The 22,160-nt window shown below is 42.9% G+C and overlaps 1 protein-coding gene across 17 annotated transcripts in view; it reads left to right on the forward strand.

Moving 5' to 3' along the window:
• The window catches only part of MAGI1 (membrane associated guanylate kinase, WW and PDZ domain containing 1), a 758,591-nt gene that overhangs the window by 623,591 nt on the left and 112,840 nt on the right, over positions 1–22,160 (forward strand). For all 17 annotated transcript variants that reach the window (XM_045289931.1, XM_045289933.1, XM_045289932.1 and 14 more), the window contains exons 4-5: positions 6,659–6,865; positions 16,494–16,695. In XM_045289931.1, the coding sequence (XP_045145866.1) occupies positions 6,659–6,865; positions 16,494–16,695 (409 nt within the window). The remainder of the gene's footprint in view (positions 1–6,658; positions 6,866–16,493; positions 16,696–22,160) is intronic.

The following is a 22,160-nucleotide window of genomic DNA, read 5'->3' on the forward strand; positions in this document are numbered from 1 at the left end:
TGGCGGTAATGACAGAGCATGTGCTGTTACGCAAAACCCGTGATAGAGTGAAGCCGCGGAAGTCGAAGCGCGAAGTGGCGAGGGTTCACTGTACTAAAAATTCAAGAAGGTGACCCCCAATGACATAACAAATCTGAGATAAACATGATCAATAACAAAAATACGGAAAATATTGGAAACCAGATCAAGCCTAGTATGCCTCAGAGGGGAGAATCACTGACAGAGCTTTAGCCGTTCAACACGGGTTTATCATTTTCATCTTCTACAGTCATCTCTCCAGTGCACTCTGTTCGGTGACCACTTTCCTCCCAGCCCTCTCTTACGGGGAGAGGGAGATCACCAGAGGCTTATTTCCTACACAGATCCCGCAGATATATCTGGGCTCCCACTGTCATCCATGGCCTTCTGCAAGCCAGATTCTCACAATTTAGCTCTGATACTCCCGAGACTTCAGAGTATATGATTTACAATCCCTCAGTGACTGATGTTGGAGTGCTTCTTCCATGTGGATTTAGTTGACATCTCACTTAGATGGCTGCTTGTTTGGAAACAAGCCTTTAAGACCCCAGGCATGATTTTATCTGATAGCAAGGTACCATCTAATTTCTTCACCACACTTTGCTACAGCACCCATGTCTTCTGTGTTCTCTTCCTGAGGGTGACTATTGAGCAAGGTCATAATATAAGGAGTAGTTGTTCTTAAATTGGAGCTAACACTTAGTGAGAGCCCAAAACTCATTCCTGTTTTTGGTTTGTTTGTTTTTATCTGCCATTTCAAAACCTCCTTGTTAATTTATGGTAGAGTCTTGTCGATCATGCCCCTGGGGCATAATGATTTTTCCTTAATATTGTCTTAGTTTGGCCCCGGGTACCAATTTTTTAAAGCCCTATTGAGAGAGCGATATTGGGCTAATGTACCTGAAATATTCACTTGAACAGAATCGATCCTTTTGTGGTTGGATGCAATTTACACAAATAATGGGGGATGATTGGCAGGGAAAATTTACAATAATATTAACTGAAAATTTGAGTCACAAGTTTGCAGGAATAATATACTTCTTAATTCAATATATTGGGCATTGATGTAGCAAGACCATGTTTGTCTGCCTACCACCAGTTCAACAATCTTGATAAAGTTGTCTTCTGCTTCCTCAGACACCATGTATTGTCCGACTTAAGTCCTCAGGTTAAAGGTGTGTGTCTGAAGCAGTTCACCCAGTGGGGTTTCTACATCGGATCTCACTGATCCTCTGGAGCATGCCGTGTGCTTTGAAGAGCCAGGATACAGAGCCTCAGCATTCCATGGCACCTGTCCTGGGTCCCCAGCGTGTGTCCAGAAGCGCGGGTCCATTCGGCCCATTCGGTGCCTACCACCACGGACGCTCCTCACCTAGGGTCCCCCAGAGCATTTTCAGGCATTCTTCTCCTCACCTGGAAGTTATTCCTCCCTCTTTTCCTGCCAACAGACGTGCGCTTTTTGTTCCTCCAGACATGTTTGTGCCCTTTCCCCTCTCCTGACTTGATTTTCCCATCAGTAGCTCTCATTCCTCTGAAAGGGCTGTCTACCTGTCTAGGGGGACCTCATCATAGCTTTGCATGGCAGCCACTCAGTAGACAACATTCCTTTCCCCTTCCTTAACAGTTTGACCCCAACTGATGTCAGGTGTCCTCCGGCCAAATGACCTTCAAGATACATGTCTAGGGAGGGTAGTGTACAGCTCATTGGCACCACTCAGGCTCTCTACCAGGCTATGTGGCCCTGCTAGCCAACAGACCAGATGCCCTGCAAGCCTGAACGTGTGCCTGCCCTGTTGCTTATTCCTACAGCAGTAGATACATACAGTATTTATCCTTTTGTGATTGACTAACTTCACTCAGTATAATGTCTTCCAGATCCCTCCATGTCATGAAATGTTTCATGGTTTCCTCATTGTTTTTTAGGGACGTGTAGTATTTCATTGTGTGTACACACCAGAGTTTTTTTAATCCAAAATTCTGCTGATATAAATTTAGGCTCTTTCTAAGTTCTTGCTATTGTGATCTGTGCTGCAACGAACATGGGGGAGCATACATCCGTTCGTGCTCTGTTTCTTATGTTTTGTTCAGTAAAGGTATTGCTGCGTCCGATGGTAGTTCCATTGCCATCTGCTTTATGAATCGCCGTATCGCTTTCCACAGCGACTGTGTGTATTTACATAAACCCAGCCCAGTTTTAAAAAACAGAGAACAGCAAATGCTGGAGAGGATGTGGTGAGATTGGAACTCTTACTCACTCCAAATTAATTTTTTAATCATTTGTAATTCTGCAATTGGTTTTCATTTAAGACCATTAAGTGATACTTATTTGCTTCGCTTGGAGTTGGGTGTGTACATTGCATGCTCTCTCTAAGGGCTGTCTTTCCTCCATGGCTCGACTTGCTGGTTTTTCCCTCTCATGGAAACTCTTGGTTAGGTGGAATACTGTGTTTCTAGAGGTAACCAGTTGCCATCAAGTCCACAGTAGCTCCTTTTACCCAGAGTAGAACTGTGTGCCCCCGAGTCTCCAGTGGCCAGGTTTTGGAAGTGGGTTGCAGACTCTCTAAGACCTCGCTGGATGGACTCCAACCTGCAGCCTTTGAGGTAGCAGCCACATACTGTATGTACACCACCCAGGGAGCCTTTCCCAAGGTAGAAGTCGTGAATTCAACTGTGAAATGGATCGTGGAGGTGGCCCAAGAAGATGAAGTTGGCGTAGGTGGAGGCAGTAGGGAATGATCCCTGGAAAATGGGGGTGAATATAAGGTTGTTGGTTTGAATTTACCCAGTGACTTGAGGGGCGTGGCGCGTGGTAATTTGAGTCCATTAAGATCTCAGCCTAGAAAACCCTCTGAGCCGTTGTACTCTGTAGCAAAGGGGGTTTCTGCGAGAGGAGCCAACTCCACAGCAACTAACAGCAGCAATCACATACTAGGTACTTCAGACACATTATGTCGCTAATCTTCGAAATGAGAGAGGTCTTCTTTCTGAAGATCAGAAACAGACCCTATCAGCATTAAGGAGCATTTATCGAATCTCACTCAAGGAGCCCTGCTGGCATTGTGGTGAAGTGTTTGCCTACTCGCGGGCGCACCAGAGAGAACTGCGGCAGTCTGCTTCCTTAAAGACTGTAGCCTTAGCAAGCTTATGGGGCAGCTCTGCTCTGTCCCCGAGGGTCGCCGTGCATCAGAATGCACTCAGTAGCAGTTGGGGGAAGGGGGCATTTTAAATGGACCTCCTCATTTTATCTCTATAACAACTGGAAATGAGCAATTCCCACTTTACAGCTGAGGATGAAGAATTTTAAAAATTAAATGATTAGAACAGGTCACACAGCTAGTTCGTGGTGGAGCAGAGATCGACCCATCGGACCATCCTGGCTGTGTCTCTCAGGTACTTGGGACTGAGGTGTGCTACCGCTCCTCTGAACAATGAGAGCCTGCTGGTGCGTGTTGCCAGTAAGTCAGTTCTGACTTGTGAGAACCCCCATGTCTCAGATTAAACTCTACTCCATGGGGTTTCAATGGCTGGTATCTTAGGAGTATATCACCAGGACTCTCTTCCTAGACACCTCTGAGTGAACTCAAGGTGTCTGCTTTTTGTTTATCAACCATGACATTCAGTGTAGTGTTTGACTCCTTTAATGCCTAAACATTAGGTCCAGCCTGAGGAAATTGCTGGTACCCACAGTTCATGTCTTCTATAATAGCAATTTCATACGGTTCCGTCTAGTGGTATGCACACATACGTTCTCTGTCTCCGATCAACCCTAAATTAGTTCTCAGACACAGCAAACAACTAGGACCCTGTAGATTGTTTTGAGCATCTATAGTTGAATTGTATTAATTCTTTATTAATTAAGAAAAACTTTGAATTTGAAAACAGAATTAGGAAATCCACACATACTTGTCAAATTTATGTATAACTGTTCTTTTTCCAGGAATTCATTTTTGTTATTAGTAGGATGTCTTAAGTTTTCATTGATTTTTGAATGACATAGTTCTGCAAGTGAATTCAGTGTAATGGTGATATGATTATAAAATTATAGTATGATGAGTAAAGGGCCACGTTCTTTTATTCACATCTTTCATTCGAAGATTCTTAGTGATCGATATTTGGCCTTAGTTCAGTTTCTCACTGTACACATGTTTGGTGTATTAGTGATTTATTTGAAGGAATTAAATGTACTAAAACTGTCTGCCTCCTTTGTTCACAGTAGAGACTGTCTTCATTAGTCAGCCTTTTACTTACTTACATCTCACAAATAATCTTCAGCTAGTGGTAAGCATTTTGTTCAGGCTGCAACCTCAACGAAGACCTGGGCAACCTTTGATGTAACTCTTGGTACATGTTGATTCATGTTGATGATGGGGAGACCTCCTGTCTTCTACTCATGGCTGCTCCGTTTACAGAGGTTCATACCTTCGGGATCTGTAGTGTTTTCATGGGGTGGTCTTTAAAAGCAGTTTGCCAGTCCTCTATTTCTAGTCTGGCTTAACCTAGAAGCTAACCCTGTTCAGCATCATGACCTAAGCTTCCATGGACAGGCAAGTGGTGAGGTCCATGAAGTGCAATGACTGAAAACTGAGCCCATGCCTCCTCCATGAAAGACAAGATTTCTACCGCTGAACCAACAGTTGTGCTCATTCTTCTGTGCTCCAGTGTCAGTTCCTAACACCCTACATAGGGAACCTCGATACAGGCTGGTTCAATTCAGTTTCTTGTGTCTCTATGTTAGAAACCCAAACCAAAAAAAATGTTGAACCATAACAATTAGCTGAGTACAGGCCACCAAAAGATGCTTATCAAATTTCTGCCTGGTAGCCTTCACATCAAATGTGGTACAGTATATTCTATTTTTGAATTGTTATGTTCAAATTTCTCTGTTGACACAGACTATATTACACCACACTCAAATGAACTGAGTCTGTAGATTCATAAATTTGGTAATTCATTAAAAAGCTATGTCTTAAAATAATAATTTATAATTTATCAATGGCTCATGAGGGAGGGGGGAGTGAGGAGGAGGGGACAAATGAGGACCTAATGCCAGAGGCTTATGTGGAGAGGAAATGTTTTGAGAATGATGAGGGCAATGAATGTACAAATGCGCTTTACACAATCGATGTATGTATGGATTGTGATAAGAGTTGTATGCACCCTTAATAAAATGATTAGAAAAAAAAAGTTATGTCTTAAGGAAATATTATTATATCTTCCTCCTAAAAAGGAAATTAAGATTATAATGATGAAGATTAATCAAAACAAATTATGCTCTGTGTGCCTTCCAAATTATGCAAAAGGTTGCATTATTTAATCTTCATGACTGTGTTGGTGGGGGTTGTTTTTGCTTTCTTATATAATAAATTGAATTTTTTTATATTATTATGTACAGAGGGTTCATTGAGGTAGAGTTCTTAAGAAGAATCCCTCTATGCAGATTTTATAATTATTCTCTAATTTTGCTTTATTCCGTGTAGCATTGCAAACCATGCTTGAGAGACAATGAAAGGCTCAACCACATTACTCTAACCCATGTTAATTGATTTGGTTTTAATGCAATCGCTGAGTATTTTCTATAATGAACTGCTTTCAAACTGCAGTCATCTGTGAACTGTTTTCATGATCCAGCTCATCTATGAATATGATGTCATTTGCTGACTGTTTTCTTTAAGATAGTTCACTTTTTACCTTAAGTTTTCAAAAGAAAACTCTGATCACCACCTTCAGTTATTTTTTACCATTGATTAATTTCTTACTGATAGCCATAAAGCTTTCTTTCTTAGTCTTTAAGCTATGAACCAGTTGAATTTTTTTAAGTATTGCTTTAAAAATCCAACTGGTTTCATTGCCAAATACCTTAATTTTATAGAAAACTCTAAATCACTACCATGATTTGCTAGATAAGATTTTAGTAGTGCACATTAGACATTTCCATATCTATTGAAATTTTTAAAATAAAATACAAATTCCGCCTTACAAACTGTTCTGAGTACTGCTCCAAACGTAGGGAGGGAGTAGCTGAAAATGAAGATGGGCCACCCCTAAAATAGCGACTCATCTGGGGAGTCACGTGCGTTCTGTTGAAACTTGGCAAGAGCTTGTCCCCGCCCCCACTGACCCTGGAAGTCAAGCCTGCCATTCAGTTAGAGAGGTGCCACGTGGTGTTCACTGTCCCCCTTTTAAAATGTTGCCCGGGTCCCCTCTTAAAGAGTCCCCTTACTAAGCGAAGCTGACCCCCACCTTGTAGGCTTGTGAAGGTGCCGGCAGCAATGAATATATTTATTTTTTTTGTGGGGCTCACTCTGAATCAGATTCAGCATGAGGCTAGAGAATAGATTTGAAAAGGTGATACATTGAAATTCAAATGTAAGGAGGATGAAATTTTGCTATTCACCACTGCCCCCTTTGTTTAAGCCCTAGTCGGCTCCTTGCGCCAAAATAAATGCTACTTTTCCTCCCTGTCTCTGAATGCACCGGCTTATGGAAGACATCCTTCTAATCCATTCCAGGAATGAAGTACAGTTTGTTCTGGTTTTCCGGTTTAATTTTTTTTTTTAATGTGCCAACAGATTTGGATGTGAAATCTTAAAAACAAAAGTATTCTCTTTGAAACATGCAAATGTGTGTCTCCATCACCTAGGAAACTATTATGGGACACCCAAACCTCCGAGCCAGCCAGTCGGTGGGAAACTGATCACAACGGATGCCTTGCAAAGCCTTCAGTTGGGCTCCACGCTGTCGACCCCGAAGCGCACCAAGTCTTACAATGATATGCAAAATGCTGGCATAGCCCATGCGGAGAATGAGGAGGAGGATGACGTTCCTGAAATGAACAGTAGCTTTACAGGTAAAGGCCAGACGGAGACCCCCTCTTCGGTCCTTGGGGTGGGGAGTCGGGAGGCTTTGGTCAGAGCGGGACACACCTGCTGCTCGTGTGTGAATTGGAAGTTGGCCACACAGGGTTTGGAGTAGAAATGATCCTTCCCTTCATCTTTACCAAGGAATATTATGCTCCTTCATGCTTCATGCTTCTTTTGTACTTCTTTATAACAATATTTTAAGTTCACCCAAATATCTTAAAGGGGATATAAGAAGGCAGTATGTTTGCAAACGGGTTTTAAAAAAATCGCCATTGTGTAGTTCTCTCCAAAATATGCTTCTGTGTGTGTGTCCATGTGTGTGTCTGTGTGGAGTTTACCCCACTATCCAAAAGTGGAGTGTTCCTACAAAGTCATTTGTAAAAGCGTAAAGCCACAGAAGCAGCCCCCTCCTCCCAAATAAGCTACTGAATTGTACCAAATCACACATACCACCTAAAATATCACTTTCATTAACTGACGGTTCAAAGCCATGACAGCTTGAGGCTGGGATGCTGAGTCTGGATCCTGGAAAGGAACTCGGGGTCCCCACTCTCACTACTTGGGTGCGCGCTGCCTCTCTAATGGCCCACTGCAAGGCAAATGCTTTTCACCCTTTCCTGTGACAGCAGAATCCCCTGTGGATTTCTCCCCGTCAGCAAAAGCAGATAGGTTCCAATGTAGGCCTTTCATGAAAGTCAAGTCGTGCAAAGCAAAATTACAAATTCTGGGGACTCCTGTATGCATGCATATATGTGTATATGTCAATGCAAATGAACATATGTATTATTTACATTTATTCTGGGGTTTTTTTAACCTCAAAAAACTCTATATTTGTGGCTGATTTTACATGAAGAGGGTCAGTATAATATAACAACTTAATATCACTCTATCCTGTACGGACCATTAGTAGTATTCTTTGCAATTGGAGACTCAATGGGAATACACCATCACATGTTCAGTTAACGTCTGCATATTTTACTAGACATGGTGGCTTCCAGAAGTTCATAGGAAAGCTTCATTATATTTTAATTGTATTTTCCCACAAACTTTTTAAAGCCCCTTCAAATATCCTAACATGAACAGAGGTGGGGAAATAACAAATCTTGCACTGGTGTGATGGTTATGCTTGGGGTGCGAGCCACAAGGTCAGCAGTTCGAAACCATCAGGGGCTCAACGTAAGAAAGAAGAGGATTTCTAGTCCCATAAAGCATTAGTCCTGGAACCCCTGTCCTGGAGGGTTGTTGTGAGTTGGAATTGATCCCATGCCAGTGAGTGAGCTACTGTTCTCAAGAGATATCCTTATTATAGATAGTGTGCATTATGGAATGTAGTATCTATCTATTTAACAACCCATTTCTCTATGTGAGGCTATCTACACTCAAACTTATAGCCCCTTCACTTTATGAAGGGATCGCCCAGGATAAGCCATACACATCAGGTGTGGCTCCTCCAGGGAGCCCAGTGCACAGAGCCTGGATGGTGAGTCCCACGGACAGGGCAGTGAAGCAGCACTGTTTAAGAATAGGTTCCACTCTACGAGGGTTTGTAGTGACTCAAAACAACGGTAGAAGGTAGGTGTAACTGTTCTATAATGGGATGACCTAGAAAAGCATTTTCTTTGATTTTTCCTGTGCTTAAGCTTGTCCTTAAATATTTCAGACTTAAGGCCCTGGGCACTGGACCCATTTTCAATATGTGAGCATGCGCTCTGTGGCCATGACCTCCTCTCACATCACTCCACCTCGGTCACTACTTTGTTGGCCAGGCTCCCAGGAAAGGGGATATTATTGGGTTCAAGATCCCCCTGTCTGTGCTAGTAAGTCAGATGGGATACTAAGTTTTGAATTGGTTGGATGCTACCTGGAGCTCTTTTGGACCTGCCTGAGGTTTTTCTCTTAGTCATTAACTAAACACAGAAGCCCAGAATTCTTCAAGATGCTGATAATTTAAAAGGGAAAAAACTTTTATCACCATTGTAGTAGTAACCCTAAACTTTCTACCAGAAGCACGAGGTAAACAAGGAGAAGGTCTTATTCATTCACCTGGCTTAGTTCTTAGCAGCTGTCTTGGTAGGAACATGCTACCTACCCTCTTTTATTGGTAAGTGACTGGCTTGCAGTAGTTTGTGCCTCAGTTCCCTCTTCTAGCTAATTCAATTCCATGAAAATGTCTATTTCTTTCCCCTGGGGGTTAGGCCAGTAAGTGACCTATATTAGCAATCTCTGGAAGGCATTTGCCATCTTTTTCATATACATGTAGAAAATCCAGCTGATTGTATTTATTCACTCAGGACTATTTCATTTTTAGTCATCCTTGCTGAAATGAATGCTAGTGATAAAAAAAACCAGGGGGACATTTTTAAAAATAGGTTATTCTTTCATGTTTTGATCTTTCAATAAATAAGGATAACAAATTGTGATGTGATTCAAAACATTGTCATGGGCACGGAAACCGAAGACCCACGGGATAGCATGTAGGGAAATGAACGGTTCTGCTAAGCTGACTTGGCCCCCAAGAGGTACAAGCACCTTTTTCTGTGTTTTATGGGTGAAGTAGATATCTTGGTAGAAAACAAGGAGAAAATAAAGGTTGTTGACTATGGGGTGGCTTGAGGCATTTCCTATTTCTAACTGCTAGAAGCCTCAATCCCTACAAATTTCCTTAAAAGACTTAAAGTCCCCATTTGAAACCCTAACATGAAGAAAACACTTAGGCACCCAGCCACCATTGCTAAAAACCAGTCCCATCAACATTATTTGCAGAGAACAGAAAGTTTGGTTGCACCTGATGGTCTCCTTTAGGCAGGTATCGTAACACCAAGAGAGCTGACAGATGCACAGCGGGAACCCTGAGATATATGTATGATGGGGCATCCTCAATATCTAAGAACTATGCCAAATCAACGCCCCCTCACTTACAAGACTGCAATTGTAACAGCTGACAATCTGCCGTACACTAAGTCATCCTCATTCTTTCAAATAATTGGCTTCATGTGGTCTCTGAAATGTGCATATGAAACTATATCAAAGTATTTTGTACTGTCCACTAGGTACTTCGAGCATAGCTTGGCAATATCATAAAGGGGTGTTGACCCCAAGTTGGCCCTTCGTGGTTAAAGACATGGGCATTATATCCAAATGTAGAAATAGTGTGAAGACTTTAAAAATATAGTATTCCAGTCAGTGGTTTTAATGACCTACTGTCTTGGCCACCTTCTGTTGGGATCTTTTGAAAGAGATACCAGGTACTGAAATAACAGGCCTTCCACACTGGGCTGCAATCTGAAAGGCTAGCAGTTCGAAACCACCGATTGCTCCTGAGTAGAAAGACGAGGCTTTCTAGTCCCATAAAGAATCACAGTCTGGGAAATGCGCAGGGGCAGGTCTACTCTGTCCTGCAGGGTCATTATAAGTTGGCATTGACTCGACAACAGTACGTTGGCTTGAAGCTTGGTTTAAGTAGCACTGCAAATGTGTGCAGGAAGAAAGCCAGGAGCCTCCTGGCCAGACGCAGCCTAGGGAGATAGCCCATCCTTCCTTCCTCTTACTGGTGATTGAGGCTGATGCTCTACAATGAGCAGTCATCCCAAGCACTCGCCAGAGGACAGACTATTGAACATAACCAGTGCTCTACAATGGGAACCCACGTATGGACCTATAAGAAACCCTTGGAAGAGAACCCTCCCAGCACACAGTTATTTAAGCAAGCACACGTGTTAAAGCATCTCGTTCATTACAGACACCTTGGAAACCAGAACAAACCGCCATCTCTGAAAAGCAGCTCTTTTACCTGTTACCGCCTCCAAGAGGGAGAAAGTGTTGTTCAAGTGGATTTTATAGGGACCTTGTCCAGCAGCCCCAGGTTGCTGGTGCTTGCTTTGCATCATCAGCAGTGAGCAAGCATTTCTTTGGGATGTCAAGAGATAATAATTGTCATAAGGGCTAATGTTTCTCAAGTGCTGACGATGTGGCAGGCACTTTGCTAAAAGTAGCCAAATAACTGGTGAGATATCGCAAAGCCAGTGATGTCAAAACGGTCATTTCAGCCCAGAAAGTATGACTCTAGAACGTGTCTGCTGATCCACTACCTGGTTTGATTTTCAATCAACCTCATCAGTTCTGTGACAGGTCAAAGATTTTGACTCGCTGTGTTCCAGTGAGGATACACACAAACCAGTGAGCATGTATAAGTTGAAATAAGCTTTGGAATTCTCTTTTGGGTTATAAGCTGATGTTTTTAAAGTCACCATGGAAAGGCTGTGTGTGTGTGTGTGTGTGTGTGTGTGTGTGTGTGTGTGTGTGTGTGTGCTTGGAAGCTTCTGATATATTATGAATGCAATTGCTGTTTATACCAGTCTACTGTTTATAATTCATTTGCCAAGTCTCCTAGTATTCCTCAAAGAAAAGTAAGGCAGGTATACTGTCTTTCCCATTTTGCAGATGATCGCAAGGAGGAAGAGGTTCAAAGAGCACTTGGCACAGGGCAGTGCTCAACACTGGCAGCTTCAAGCTGTTTCCCCATCTGGTCTGCCTTTCAAAATGTCTTACCCCCTCCCTTCTTTAGACTTACCAGTTAAGAGGATTGGCCATTAAGCGGGAGACAGCAATGTTCCCAAATGTTTGATAAAGTAAATGCCAGAGTTATTGAAACAAAGAGCATGTGTCTAAGTACAGCCATGATGTGACTGGGAATTCTTTCATCCACCCTCTGTCTGCATTGACTTTTCCTTTTCAGACTCACTGTTTCCTTTCTGAGAATGGGATCGATTAAAGTTCTGTTGGACTGGAATGAAGACAGGGAAGGCACTTAATGCAAAAACAAATATTTAGATCATTTAAAATAAAGTCCAGTTGCTGGAGAAATTTTTTTTGTTCTCTCGCTCCAGGAAATTCAAATTGTCTAGAAAGCTTCCCCCTGAGTAGATGTGCCTTTGACACGGTCACATTTTCTGCACACAGATTTTTTTTTAAGCCATGAATTATACATGCTGGGCGTGAAACTGAGGCGGTCTCTCATTTGGTATGTGGTGGCCCTCCCATTTCCATGACTTCTTTTTCTGTTACATCCCGCTCCTGCGAAAATGGTTTACTTAAATTGTGAAAGGAAACTGTTGCACATCGACTTCTGCCCTGGCCTTTTGCTGTCCCTTCCGGTTCACAGGAGAGATGAAGGCTGACTTGGGACGTTTATGTTCCAGGACCACATACTAGGACCAAGCACTTTGTGTGATTGCTTCCTTCTGCCTCCCTGGCAGGTGCTCTGTGCCCATTTGACCAGGGAAGAAACTGAGGCTCAGGACGGCCACGTGCCTTCCACAGTGACTCAGAAAGAATTAGGATTTTGATGTGATCACAGCCTTTATATCAAAAGCTATTCTTCTCCTACTTATTTGAACAAATCAGTGGCTGGGAGCTGGAGCTGGCCCGCAGTAAATATTCACAATATTGCTTTTGAGGACCATGTTAGGCCGGGTTGACTAGAGAGACAAGTCCACTGGCACACATGTATATGTAAGAAAGAGCTTTATATCAAGAAGTAATTATATATTGAGAAAACATCGCAGTCCAACTCAAGTCCATATGCCCGATACTCATCTATAAGGTCCCTTTTCAGACTCACACGGCCACATGCAATGATGCAGGAAAATCACAGGCTGGTAGAGCCAAAGGCAGTGTGAGGGGAACTAGCACTGAGGGAACTACGGCATGATCCCTAACTTACAACAGACATGATCCCTAACTTACAACCGAGGGAATCTGGAAAGCTGCTATTTCATTGTAGGAAAGCCTCCACTTTGGTAAGTTAGAGATAAAGTCCAAGTACATTATCCTGTTTTAAATGTCATCCTCATAGATTCTCCCCTAATAGCTATACTGCCTTAAAGTGAGCACATGGTTGATTTTATCTCCCTGAAGAAGTAGACAGCCTGTTTCTGTCTCTTCTGCTGTGTCACCCAGCCCCCTCATACCTTCCCCCAATGCAGGTATTTGGTTTCCTCACCTATGAGCTCAGGGACCTTAATGTAGATATCACCCTCCTTGCGACATATGTAACTACTGAATATGCATGTCTTATGGCTACCTATAAATGTCCCAAGATAGTAAAGATTCCCTCTCTTCTCCTACCTCCACATGGACCACCAAGAGGGGCTGAGGTAAGCATGCTACCATAAATGTGTCTGACTCCTTTATTTTACTCTCTCTCTCTCTTCTTTCCTATTCTCTATGGCTTTACTATATATAATCTTTATTATAACCATACAGTTGTGCCTACGGACCCTTCGGCTGTTAGAGGCTGGCTTCCTCTGACAGCAGTAGACCCACCTGGGCTCTCACGGGGCCCAGAGTGGCCCACCAGGAGGAAGGTGAAGGCAGAGAGAGATGGCAGGTTCCCAGGACATCCTTTATGAGAAGGCCATACCCACTAGGAGACACCATCGGGCTGTGACCTGATTGACAGGCTAGACTCCAGGCCTACACTTTTATATATCTTCAAGCTGACATGAAATTATGTAACTACCACAAGGCCGATAATGATAACGATAATGATGAGGGTGGCGATGATGATGATGATGATGAACACTTATCTCATACTTACTGTGAGCTATTGACTCTATTCAAAGTGCTTTACATAAATTCACTCACTTACTCCTCCCACAGCCCTGGGAGCTAGGGGCTGTTAGTATGCGGCTCTCCAGGAAACTGAGGCTATAGAGTTTATGCAGGGTGCCAGTTAGTCAAAGGCAAAGTCTGCCTTCCAGCTGGGGCACTCGGGCCATGCAGTCATTGTTCGGGAACCACTACATTTCACTGAATGCTTGCACTACACTGCGTTGTTTTTAAAGACACTACAATTCTAAAGATCAGGAGATTTTACATAAACACAGACTTCCACCAACTCTTGAAAAAAATCCACAATCAGCAATTCCCAGTCCACTTTTCTCCAGGCCACTAACTTGACTGGCCCTGAAAGGGTCTTCTTTTCCAGCACAGTGCCCTCTCTCCAGTGCCCCAGCCGGGCACTCCTCACTTGTGCCTCTAACCTGCATGGGTGGGCGTAGGCGGCTGTGCTCAGAGGCTGCGCCACACCGGCTTTCAGGCTGCAGGACACCCAAAAACCAAAGCTAAGCCACTGCCATCGTGTTGATCCTCTCGCAGAATGTTGACCCTATGTAAGGTTTCATGTGCTGGCACTCTACAGAAGCAGACAGCCTCTCCTTTCTCCCGAGGAGCAGCCGAGAGCTTTGAACCACCCACTTTGTGGTTAGCAGCCTCGCACCAGCCCACCTGGCCCACAGGGCCCTTTGTACAGGACAGTAGCCCTCCTAAAAGCCAGACATTCTGTTGATTCTGCCACATGACAGGTTCCAGTCCCCCAAAAGAATTAGCCCCAAGAGAAAGTAGGACATTTCAACCATTGTTTTCCCACCACACTTTTCCTTTCTGTTCTGCTCAGCACTGATATGCCTTTGTCCTCAAAGTGGGTTCTTGTAGCACTTGTTGCTTTAAAAACATGTAAAAATGTGGAGCTTTACCATTTATCTAATTCGATTTATTATCCCATGAGTGATTCTAAAACAATTGTTTCCTTCAGGTTGGCCTGATTTCCTTCCAACCTACAGCTGTTTCATTAATCAGGGCATCCAGATACTAGTCCAAAAACCAACTCAAATTGGTTTAAGCAGGAAAGGGAAGTTGGACAAACAAGTAACTCAAGAAACCTGGAATGGCCTTCACTTAAGCTGGGATATGATAAGAGGCTCCATCAGGCTGGGCAGCTCTTGTCCTGCTGTGTGTGCACCGCCCCCAGGACATGTAGCATGAGAACTTGTCAGCATCAAGGTGACCTTTTGATTCATTGATATGTACCCATTGCTGACTAAATCTCAAAGACAAGAGTGGGAGAGCACTCCGAATGCTCCCAGCAGGAAGTAGACTCGGTTCCTTGGTTCCTTTCCCACCTGGACCACATAGACCTGGAGGCACATCTGAGCTGGTGATAATCCAGGGCAGGGAAGGTCACACAGAGGCTCCTCAACGTGGTGGGTGTTTTTGTGGCGGTGTTATCCGGTGAGCTCGGCATGTCCTTAATAACTGTGGGATTAGCTTCAGTCTTTTGTTTGTCATTGGGAGCTACTCGTCAGAGGAAGACTTGAAAATGGCCTTTTAATTATAAGTCAGTTTGCTTTCAGTAAATAAGAAATGTCTTCAAGAGAGTCACTCTGGGACATAGGAAACACCTGCATCCCCGATTGTCGTGTCTTAAAGCCCCGTGGAGATTGACATTTAATATCATCGTCCTCTATAAAAATTCAGCTGAATGTCAACAGTGTCATTTGCGGTTACTCAATGACATCACCTGAAGCTTCTAGTTAATCTGAAGGCAAAGAGACGCACAAATTTAGAGCCTCCTCTTCAAATCCAAGTCAAGCATGTGCCCACCTGGTGCTGCTCTAGGGAGGCATTCACTGGAGCGTTCTGTCCCTTTTCCGACAGAGGCTCAAATCTGACCCACTGGTATAGTTGTCTTCATATCCTAAGCCAGGGTCCCCTCTCCAGCTGATATTGTAGGAGACTTTGATCTTTGTCGCTATCTACCAAAACCTTTGAAGTAATTTGTGCAAAAAGGACAGTAATGCCACTCTGTCTGTGTTTCCTTCACTAGCTTTTCTCTTACCCCCAAACGCCTCTCAGTCACAAAATAAAGCACTGCCTATGGTCTAAGAGTGCAGCTCAGGTTGTGTTCTGATGGTCTTCTTAAATTTTAGTGACTTCCGAGTTTGAGTCATGAATTGTTTCCTGTTTGGCATTTCAAAGTGTGTGAATAATGCTCTTTTGAGTGTGCTGCTTTCTGTATTCTTTCAGGTAAAATAAGTGTGAGGATTATTTTGATGCATCTAAACAACAAACAGGGGGAATTGATCACAGGGAGCTACATATAACCTCCTCTCTGGGGGACGAGCAGCAGAGGGGTGGGTGAAGGGAGACGCCGGGCAGTGTAATATAAGATACAATAATAATTTATAAATTATCAAGGGTGCGTGGGGGAGAGGGGAGGAGGAAGGGAAGGGGAAGGGGAAAAAGGAAAATGAGCTGATTCCGGGAACCCAAGAGGAAAGCTAATTTTGGGAATAATGAGGGCAACAAATGTATAGATGTGCTTTACACAATTGATCTATGTATTGTGATGAATTGTATGAGCCCCAGTAAATTGATTAAAAGAATTTATTAAAAAAATTTAAAAAAACCAGCCATCCACAGGGAACAGAAGGCATAGTCAATGAGCAGCCATTAGGCAAGCTTGAGGGCTTTTAAGAATACAAACTCAGGAGTGTGTTCCTGGGGAGCCTGGTGGCAAAGTGGCTCAGGGACGAGCTTAACAAAACATTGACAATTCAAACCCAACCGGGGCCTCTGAGGGTGCGCAGACATGGTGGCCAGGTCCAGTAAAACAGCTCGGGAAACCCTTGGCAGTGGGCTACTGGGTCATATCATGTTGCAGTGAGTGGAACTTGATGATGGCCACTAAAACCAGTGCTTCACCGGATTTAGAGTGTGATCGATGACTAACGCTGCCCCTCCCCTTCTCTCTTTCTCCCCCATGTGACTGAACAGCCGATTCCGGTGACCAAGACGAGCACCCTCTCCGGGAGACAGCACTGCCGCCTGTGAATAGTAGCACCGCTGCTGCTCCCATCACGGACCCTTCTCAGAAGTTTCCTCAATACCTACCTCTTTCTGCAGAGGATAACTTGGGTCCTCTACCTGAAAACTGGGAGATGGCCTATACCGAGAATGGAGAAGTCTATTTTATAGAGTAAAGTATAACATGATTAATGCCGACATCTCACCCTCTCCTTCTTTCCCTTCCACCCTCCCCTCTTATAGCTTCAGAGACAAAGTAAAGTTTAAAAGGAATGACCACACACTGAGGGGAGTCTCTCGTATGGTTTAACAATCTCTACATGCACACAAGAGGGTAATTGGCCATACTACTCCAGGCCATTGAGTCTGAAGAACATGAGGATGTATGAAGTTCATAATTTTGCTAAAGGGTTAGACAACTAAATTAGGATATATATAAATAATGGTATCATATGTACAGAGCACAGGAGCCCTGGTGGCGTAGTGGGTTACTTGTTGGGTTGCTAACCTCTAGGTCAGCAGTTCAAAATCACTAGCCACTCCTTAGGCGAGAGATGAGGCTCTCTATTCTCATAAAGATTTGCTGTCTCTGAAACCCACAGGGGCAATTCTCCCCTGTCCTTTCGAGTCCCCCGGAGCCAGAATTGACTTGATGGCAGTGAGTTTGATTTTATATGTACTGAGCACATATAGCCATTAAAAAGAAGTCCTCTACTAACTCCGTTTTTAAAAGACATTGCAGTTGTCTTGAGATGTAAGAGCTCTTCATTTACCCTGGATATATTTCTTTATCTTATATGAAGAGCGATCATAAAGTTTGTGGAAAAGTTAAGTTAAAAGATGATGCAAGTTTCCCACAAACTTTTTGAAGCCTGAATGTAATTTGCATTTCTCACCAAGTCTGGCTTTTCTTTTCATTGTCTTCATTGTGTCATTTGAACAGCAGAAACTTAATTTTGATAAAGTCTAATTTATTAATTTGTGAATGTATAATGATTGTGATTTGGTGTAGGAGGTAAGGAATTTGCCTAAATCAACCAAAGTCATAAAGGATTTTCGGTCATGTTTTCTTTTGGCAATTTTTTATTTTACATTTAGGTCTTTGATTCTTTTTAAGATACATTTTGTACATAGTGGAAGACATATGAATTGAAGTGTGAGAACATGCACATGTGAAACAGCTTTCACAATTATGAAGCTTGAACTCTTTATGCCTGAACATTTAATTAAAAGCCCATACTGAAAAAGGAAAGAATTGACATCACTGAAACCAATCTGAAAAGTCTAAGATATACGGTCTTCCTAATCAACAATGGTCAGTTTTTAGAATACTATACTTTTGTCCTATTATCCATTATTGAATCACAATTATCTTTTGCACATGTACACCACAAAAGGAAAAGAGCTTGGCAAATGAGGATTTAAGAGCGAGGGCGAGAAAGTCTAGGTAAATCTAGTACCAATAGAAATTAAAGTTGACAATATACTGTTATGTGAACAACATAGAAAGGGGAGATCACTACAGAACAATTTAAGTAATATCTCAATTTTGTGAAATGTAAGGGGGCTTCACAGGTTTCTGGAAAAAATGCACTGCCTTTTTTTTTGGATCATTTTTTGGGGGGCTCTTTGAGCTCTTATCACAATCCATACTTCCATCCAGTGTGTCAAGCACATTTGCACATATGTTGCAATCACCATTCTCAAAACATTTTCTTTCTACTTGAGCCTTTGGTTTCAGCCCCTCCCCACTCCCCCACCCTTCCTCCCTCATGATCCCTTGGTAATTTACAAATTATTATCATATTATTTTTCATGTCTTACACTGACCACTGTCTCCCTTCACCCAATTTTCTGTTGTCCGTCCCCCTGGGAGGGGGTTATATGTCGATCCTGGTATCACTACTCTCATTCTTGGTCCTGAGGGGTTTATCTGTCATGGATTCCCTGTGTTTTGAGCCCTTGTCTGAACCAGTATACATGCTCTGATCTAACAGGATTTTTAAAGTAGAATTGGGGTCATGACAGTGGGGAAGGGTGGAGAGGAAGCATTAAAGAACGAGAGGAAAGTTGTGTGTTTCGTCGGTGCTATACTGCATTCCGCCTGGCTCATCACTTCCTTCTGTAGACAATGTCCAAATGTCTCCAGGTGGGCTTTGGGTTTCCATTCTGCCCTCCCCCTCATTCACATCGATAAGCTTTTTTGTTCTGGGTTTTTGATGCCTGATACTTGATTCCTTCAATACCTCATGATTACACAGGCTGGTGTGCTTTTTCCATGTGGGCTTTGTTGCTTCTGAGCTAGATGGCTGCTTGTTTATCTTCAAGCCTTTAAGACCCCAGACCCTATATCTTTTGATAGCCGGGCACCACCAGCTTTCTTCACCACATTTGCTTATACACACATTTTGTCTTCAACGATTGTTTTGGGAAAGGTGAACATCACAGAGTGCCAGATTATTAGAATGAAATATTCTTGCATTGAGTACTTGAGTAGAGGCCCAATGTATATCTGCTGCCTTACTGTTTAACAAAGAAATATATGTACATAGATCTGTTTCCCTATCGCTATATATAAATTTATTTACATATGTACATACCTGTATTTGGACCTCCATAAATGTTCTTTGCCTCCTAGTTCTTTCCTCTATTTCCTTTTACTTTCCTCTTGTCCCACTATCATGTTTAACCTTCATTCTGGTTTCAGTAATTCCTCTCGGCTACATTGTCCTTGATCAAGCTCTCCCAGGCATCCTATGCCCTCCTCACCATTGATTTTAGATCACTTGTTGTTCCCTTGTCCCTGTGGTTGTTGGCATCCCCCTTCCTTTCCCCCCACCTCCTCCTCTCCCATGTCCCCCTAGAGCTGTCAGTCATGTTGTTTTCTCCTGTGGATTATTTATCCTGCTTATCTTATCTAGATAGATATGCAGCAACAATTATGAGCATAAAAACAAGACAAAGCAAAACATAACAAAAGAAAACAAAAACCAAAACAGCAATAACAACAACAAAAACCAACAGCAAAAAAAGAAAAGCCTATAAAATAGTTCCAGGTCTGTCTGTTGACCTTTAGGAGTGTTTTCCAGTCAAGTCTGACGGGATGCCACACCTTGGCCCCAAAGTCTATTTTGGGTATTTCTGGGGGACTTTGTTGCTTTGCTCCCCCTGCTACTCTGTTGCACACCCTTAGTGTTTTGCCTCGGTGTGGTGGGGTCAGACTGGGCACAATTCCCACACTGAGTCAATAGCATTGTACCCCATAGCTGTATGGGTCAGTGAGAGACGTCGTGTCTTATGGTGAGGCCGGTCCTGTGGTCCTCTCTGTGCATTGGCTGCTCTGAGGTGGAATATCATCCTCAGGGCTTGGTGGGCCAGGATGTGCTCCACTCTCTCTCCTTCCTTCTTCATTTGCGTCCCTCTCCTTGAGCAGCAGCTTCATTTCGGTCCTCTGAAGTGCATTTTTCTGGGGGTTGGGGGCCCTACGTATGTGGGATTGGGGCTGGCCCCAATGCATTTCCTTTTCACTTTATTTTTCCATAAACTTAATGAAGCCCCCTCATGTGTGTTTTACACACACACACACACACACACACACACACACACACGCCATACATCTGTGAAGATGACCTTAAGTACTTCACAAGGAAGGTGAAAGAGAGCCTGTTGTATGAATTACACAAGAATGAAAAGAAGACTGACATCCTTGAAGTGAACCAGTCAAAAAGCATCATGGGAAATGAAGGAAGACATTGAAGTTATTCATGATTTCACTCTGCTGGGGTTAGCAATTAGTACCCAGAAGAGCAGCAGTCAACAAATCAAATGGCATCATGTCCTGGACACATTTGCTGAGAAAGACACCTTTAATGTGTTGAAAAACAAAAATGTCACTTTCACGAATAAGGTGCGCCTGCTCCAAGCCCAGATACTTTTAATCTCCTCATAGTACGTGTAAAAGTTGGACTATGAAAACAGAAGACCACCGGAGGATGGATGCCTTCAAGTCCTGATCTTAGCAAAGAGCTGGGAGCATATCTTGGATTACTAGGAACATCAACAAATCTTGGAGGAAATACAGCTAGACTGTGTCTTAAAGGCCAGGAGAGGAAGGGCCTATCTTACTTCCATAATACATATCATTGGGAGGAACTGATTGGGAGAGAAAGACATCAAGCGTGGTAGAGGGTCAGGAAACAAAAGAGGAAGACTCTCAATGATATGAGATGAAGCAACCCAGTGAGCACAATACTGGGCTCAAACAGCACAATGATGAGGCAGGCACAGCACCAGGAAATCATTCATTCTGTCATCGGCAAGGTCACTGTGAGCCAGTGACACCCAACTACCATGTTCACACATGTGCTGTGTGTATTACATGTGCACCGTGGATTCTGTATCTATGTGCGTACAGTTCTGCATACAGAAAACAAGCAAACAAATCTGGAAGTGTATCTGAACAATTGGGCAATAAGCTGAGTAAGCACTTTATATCCATATTATACATTTCCTTTTACGTTGAAGTTTTATACAGAGCATGTATTTTGTAATGAAAAGGGGGGAGGGGTTTAAAAATGCATGCTTCCTGAAGACATGGTCGTGAGGGGGAAGATCGGGGTCTTAGCACACTGTCTTTGAGAACCTACTTAGGAAGAGTGAGACGGCAGCATAGAGCTCCTGTGATTGTTTCCAGCCCAGGAGGAAGGGGCAGTCCCTTTCCACCTTCATGTTAACCAGCAAACAAAAGCTGATGAAAGGCAACCGTGGAAGGCATTGCCTTTGCCACGACCTGCTGGTTGTGTCATCTTGGGAACTGAGCTTACCTCTGTGCCTCTCAATTTCCCTGTCTGTAAAAGCAGAATGACATGTTATGAATTATTCCAACTTTGTCAGATAGGCCGGAGAATTAGGCGTGATCATGACTGTAAATCACTGAGATCAGTGCTAATTAGTGATCTCTGTTGTAATCACCTTCAGCTTCAGCATCTTTGTCTACTGCAGAGGCGTTTCACCCTTGTTTTTTAGATGGTGGTGATCGCTCAGGAGGTGTGCTTATCTTTTCAAATAAGTTGTCTTTTGAAATTATGTGCAGTCGTGAGAACGATGCACACTGAGAAAGGGGCGCAAGGTCTTCTTGATACAGAATACTGTGTAGACCTCCAGTTCTTAAAGGAGAATGTAGTAATGGCATCGCTAAGGACGAATTTGATGACACTTGAAAAGAGAATAAGGCGGAGGCAAGTTTACAGTAGACTTAGTGAGATGCCCACTCGGAAAACTCAGCCGACGGCAGGCCACTATGTTGCTGGCCTAAAGTTTGGTAGATAATTAGACAAAACTAAGCAGATTTTGACAGCTGTGGAATTTGGACTACATCTGTAAAATTCCATAAATGCTAAGTGATTAGATAAACACCACCTATATTCTAGAATAAATTATATTCTTGGTTAATAAGTATTAACTTTATTTTGTAAAAAACATTGTCTTAGAGTTTCTTACATTGAGTAACAAATTAAGTTTCCATGGAAACAGATTCCTCGGATATCTTATTTTATTCACACACACAAACATGTATCAACTTTAATATTATACTTTGTGAGAAATCTCAGAAATGCTGGAGAGAAAAAACATTATATT

Source organism: Echinops telfairi, unplaced genomic scaffold (assembly GCF_000313985.2).
Source record: "Echinops telfairi isolate 266 unplaced genomic scaffold, ASM31398v2 ScPeMD7_31;HRSCAF=116, whole genome shotgun sequence".
Lineage (NCBI taxonomy): Eukaryota > Metazoa > Chordata > Mammalia > Afrosoricida > Tenrecidae > Echinops > Echinops telfairi.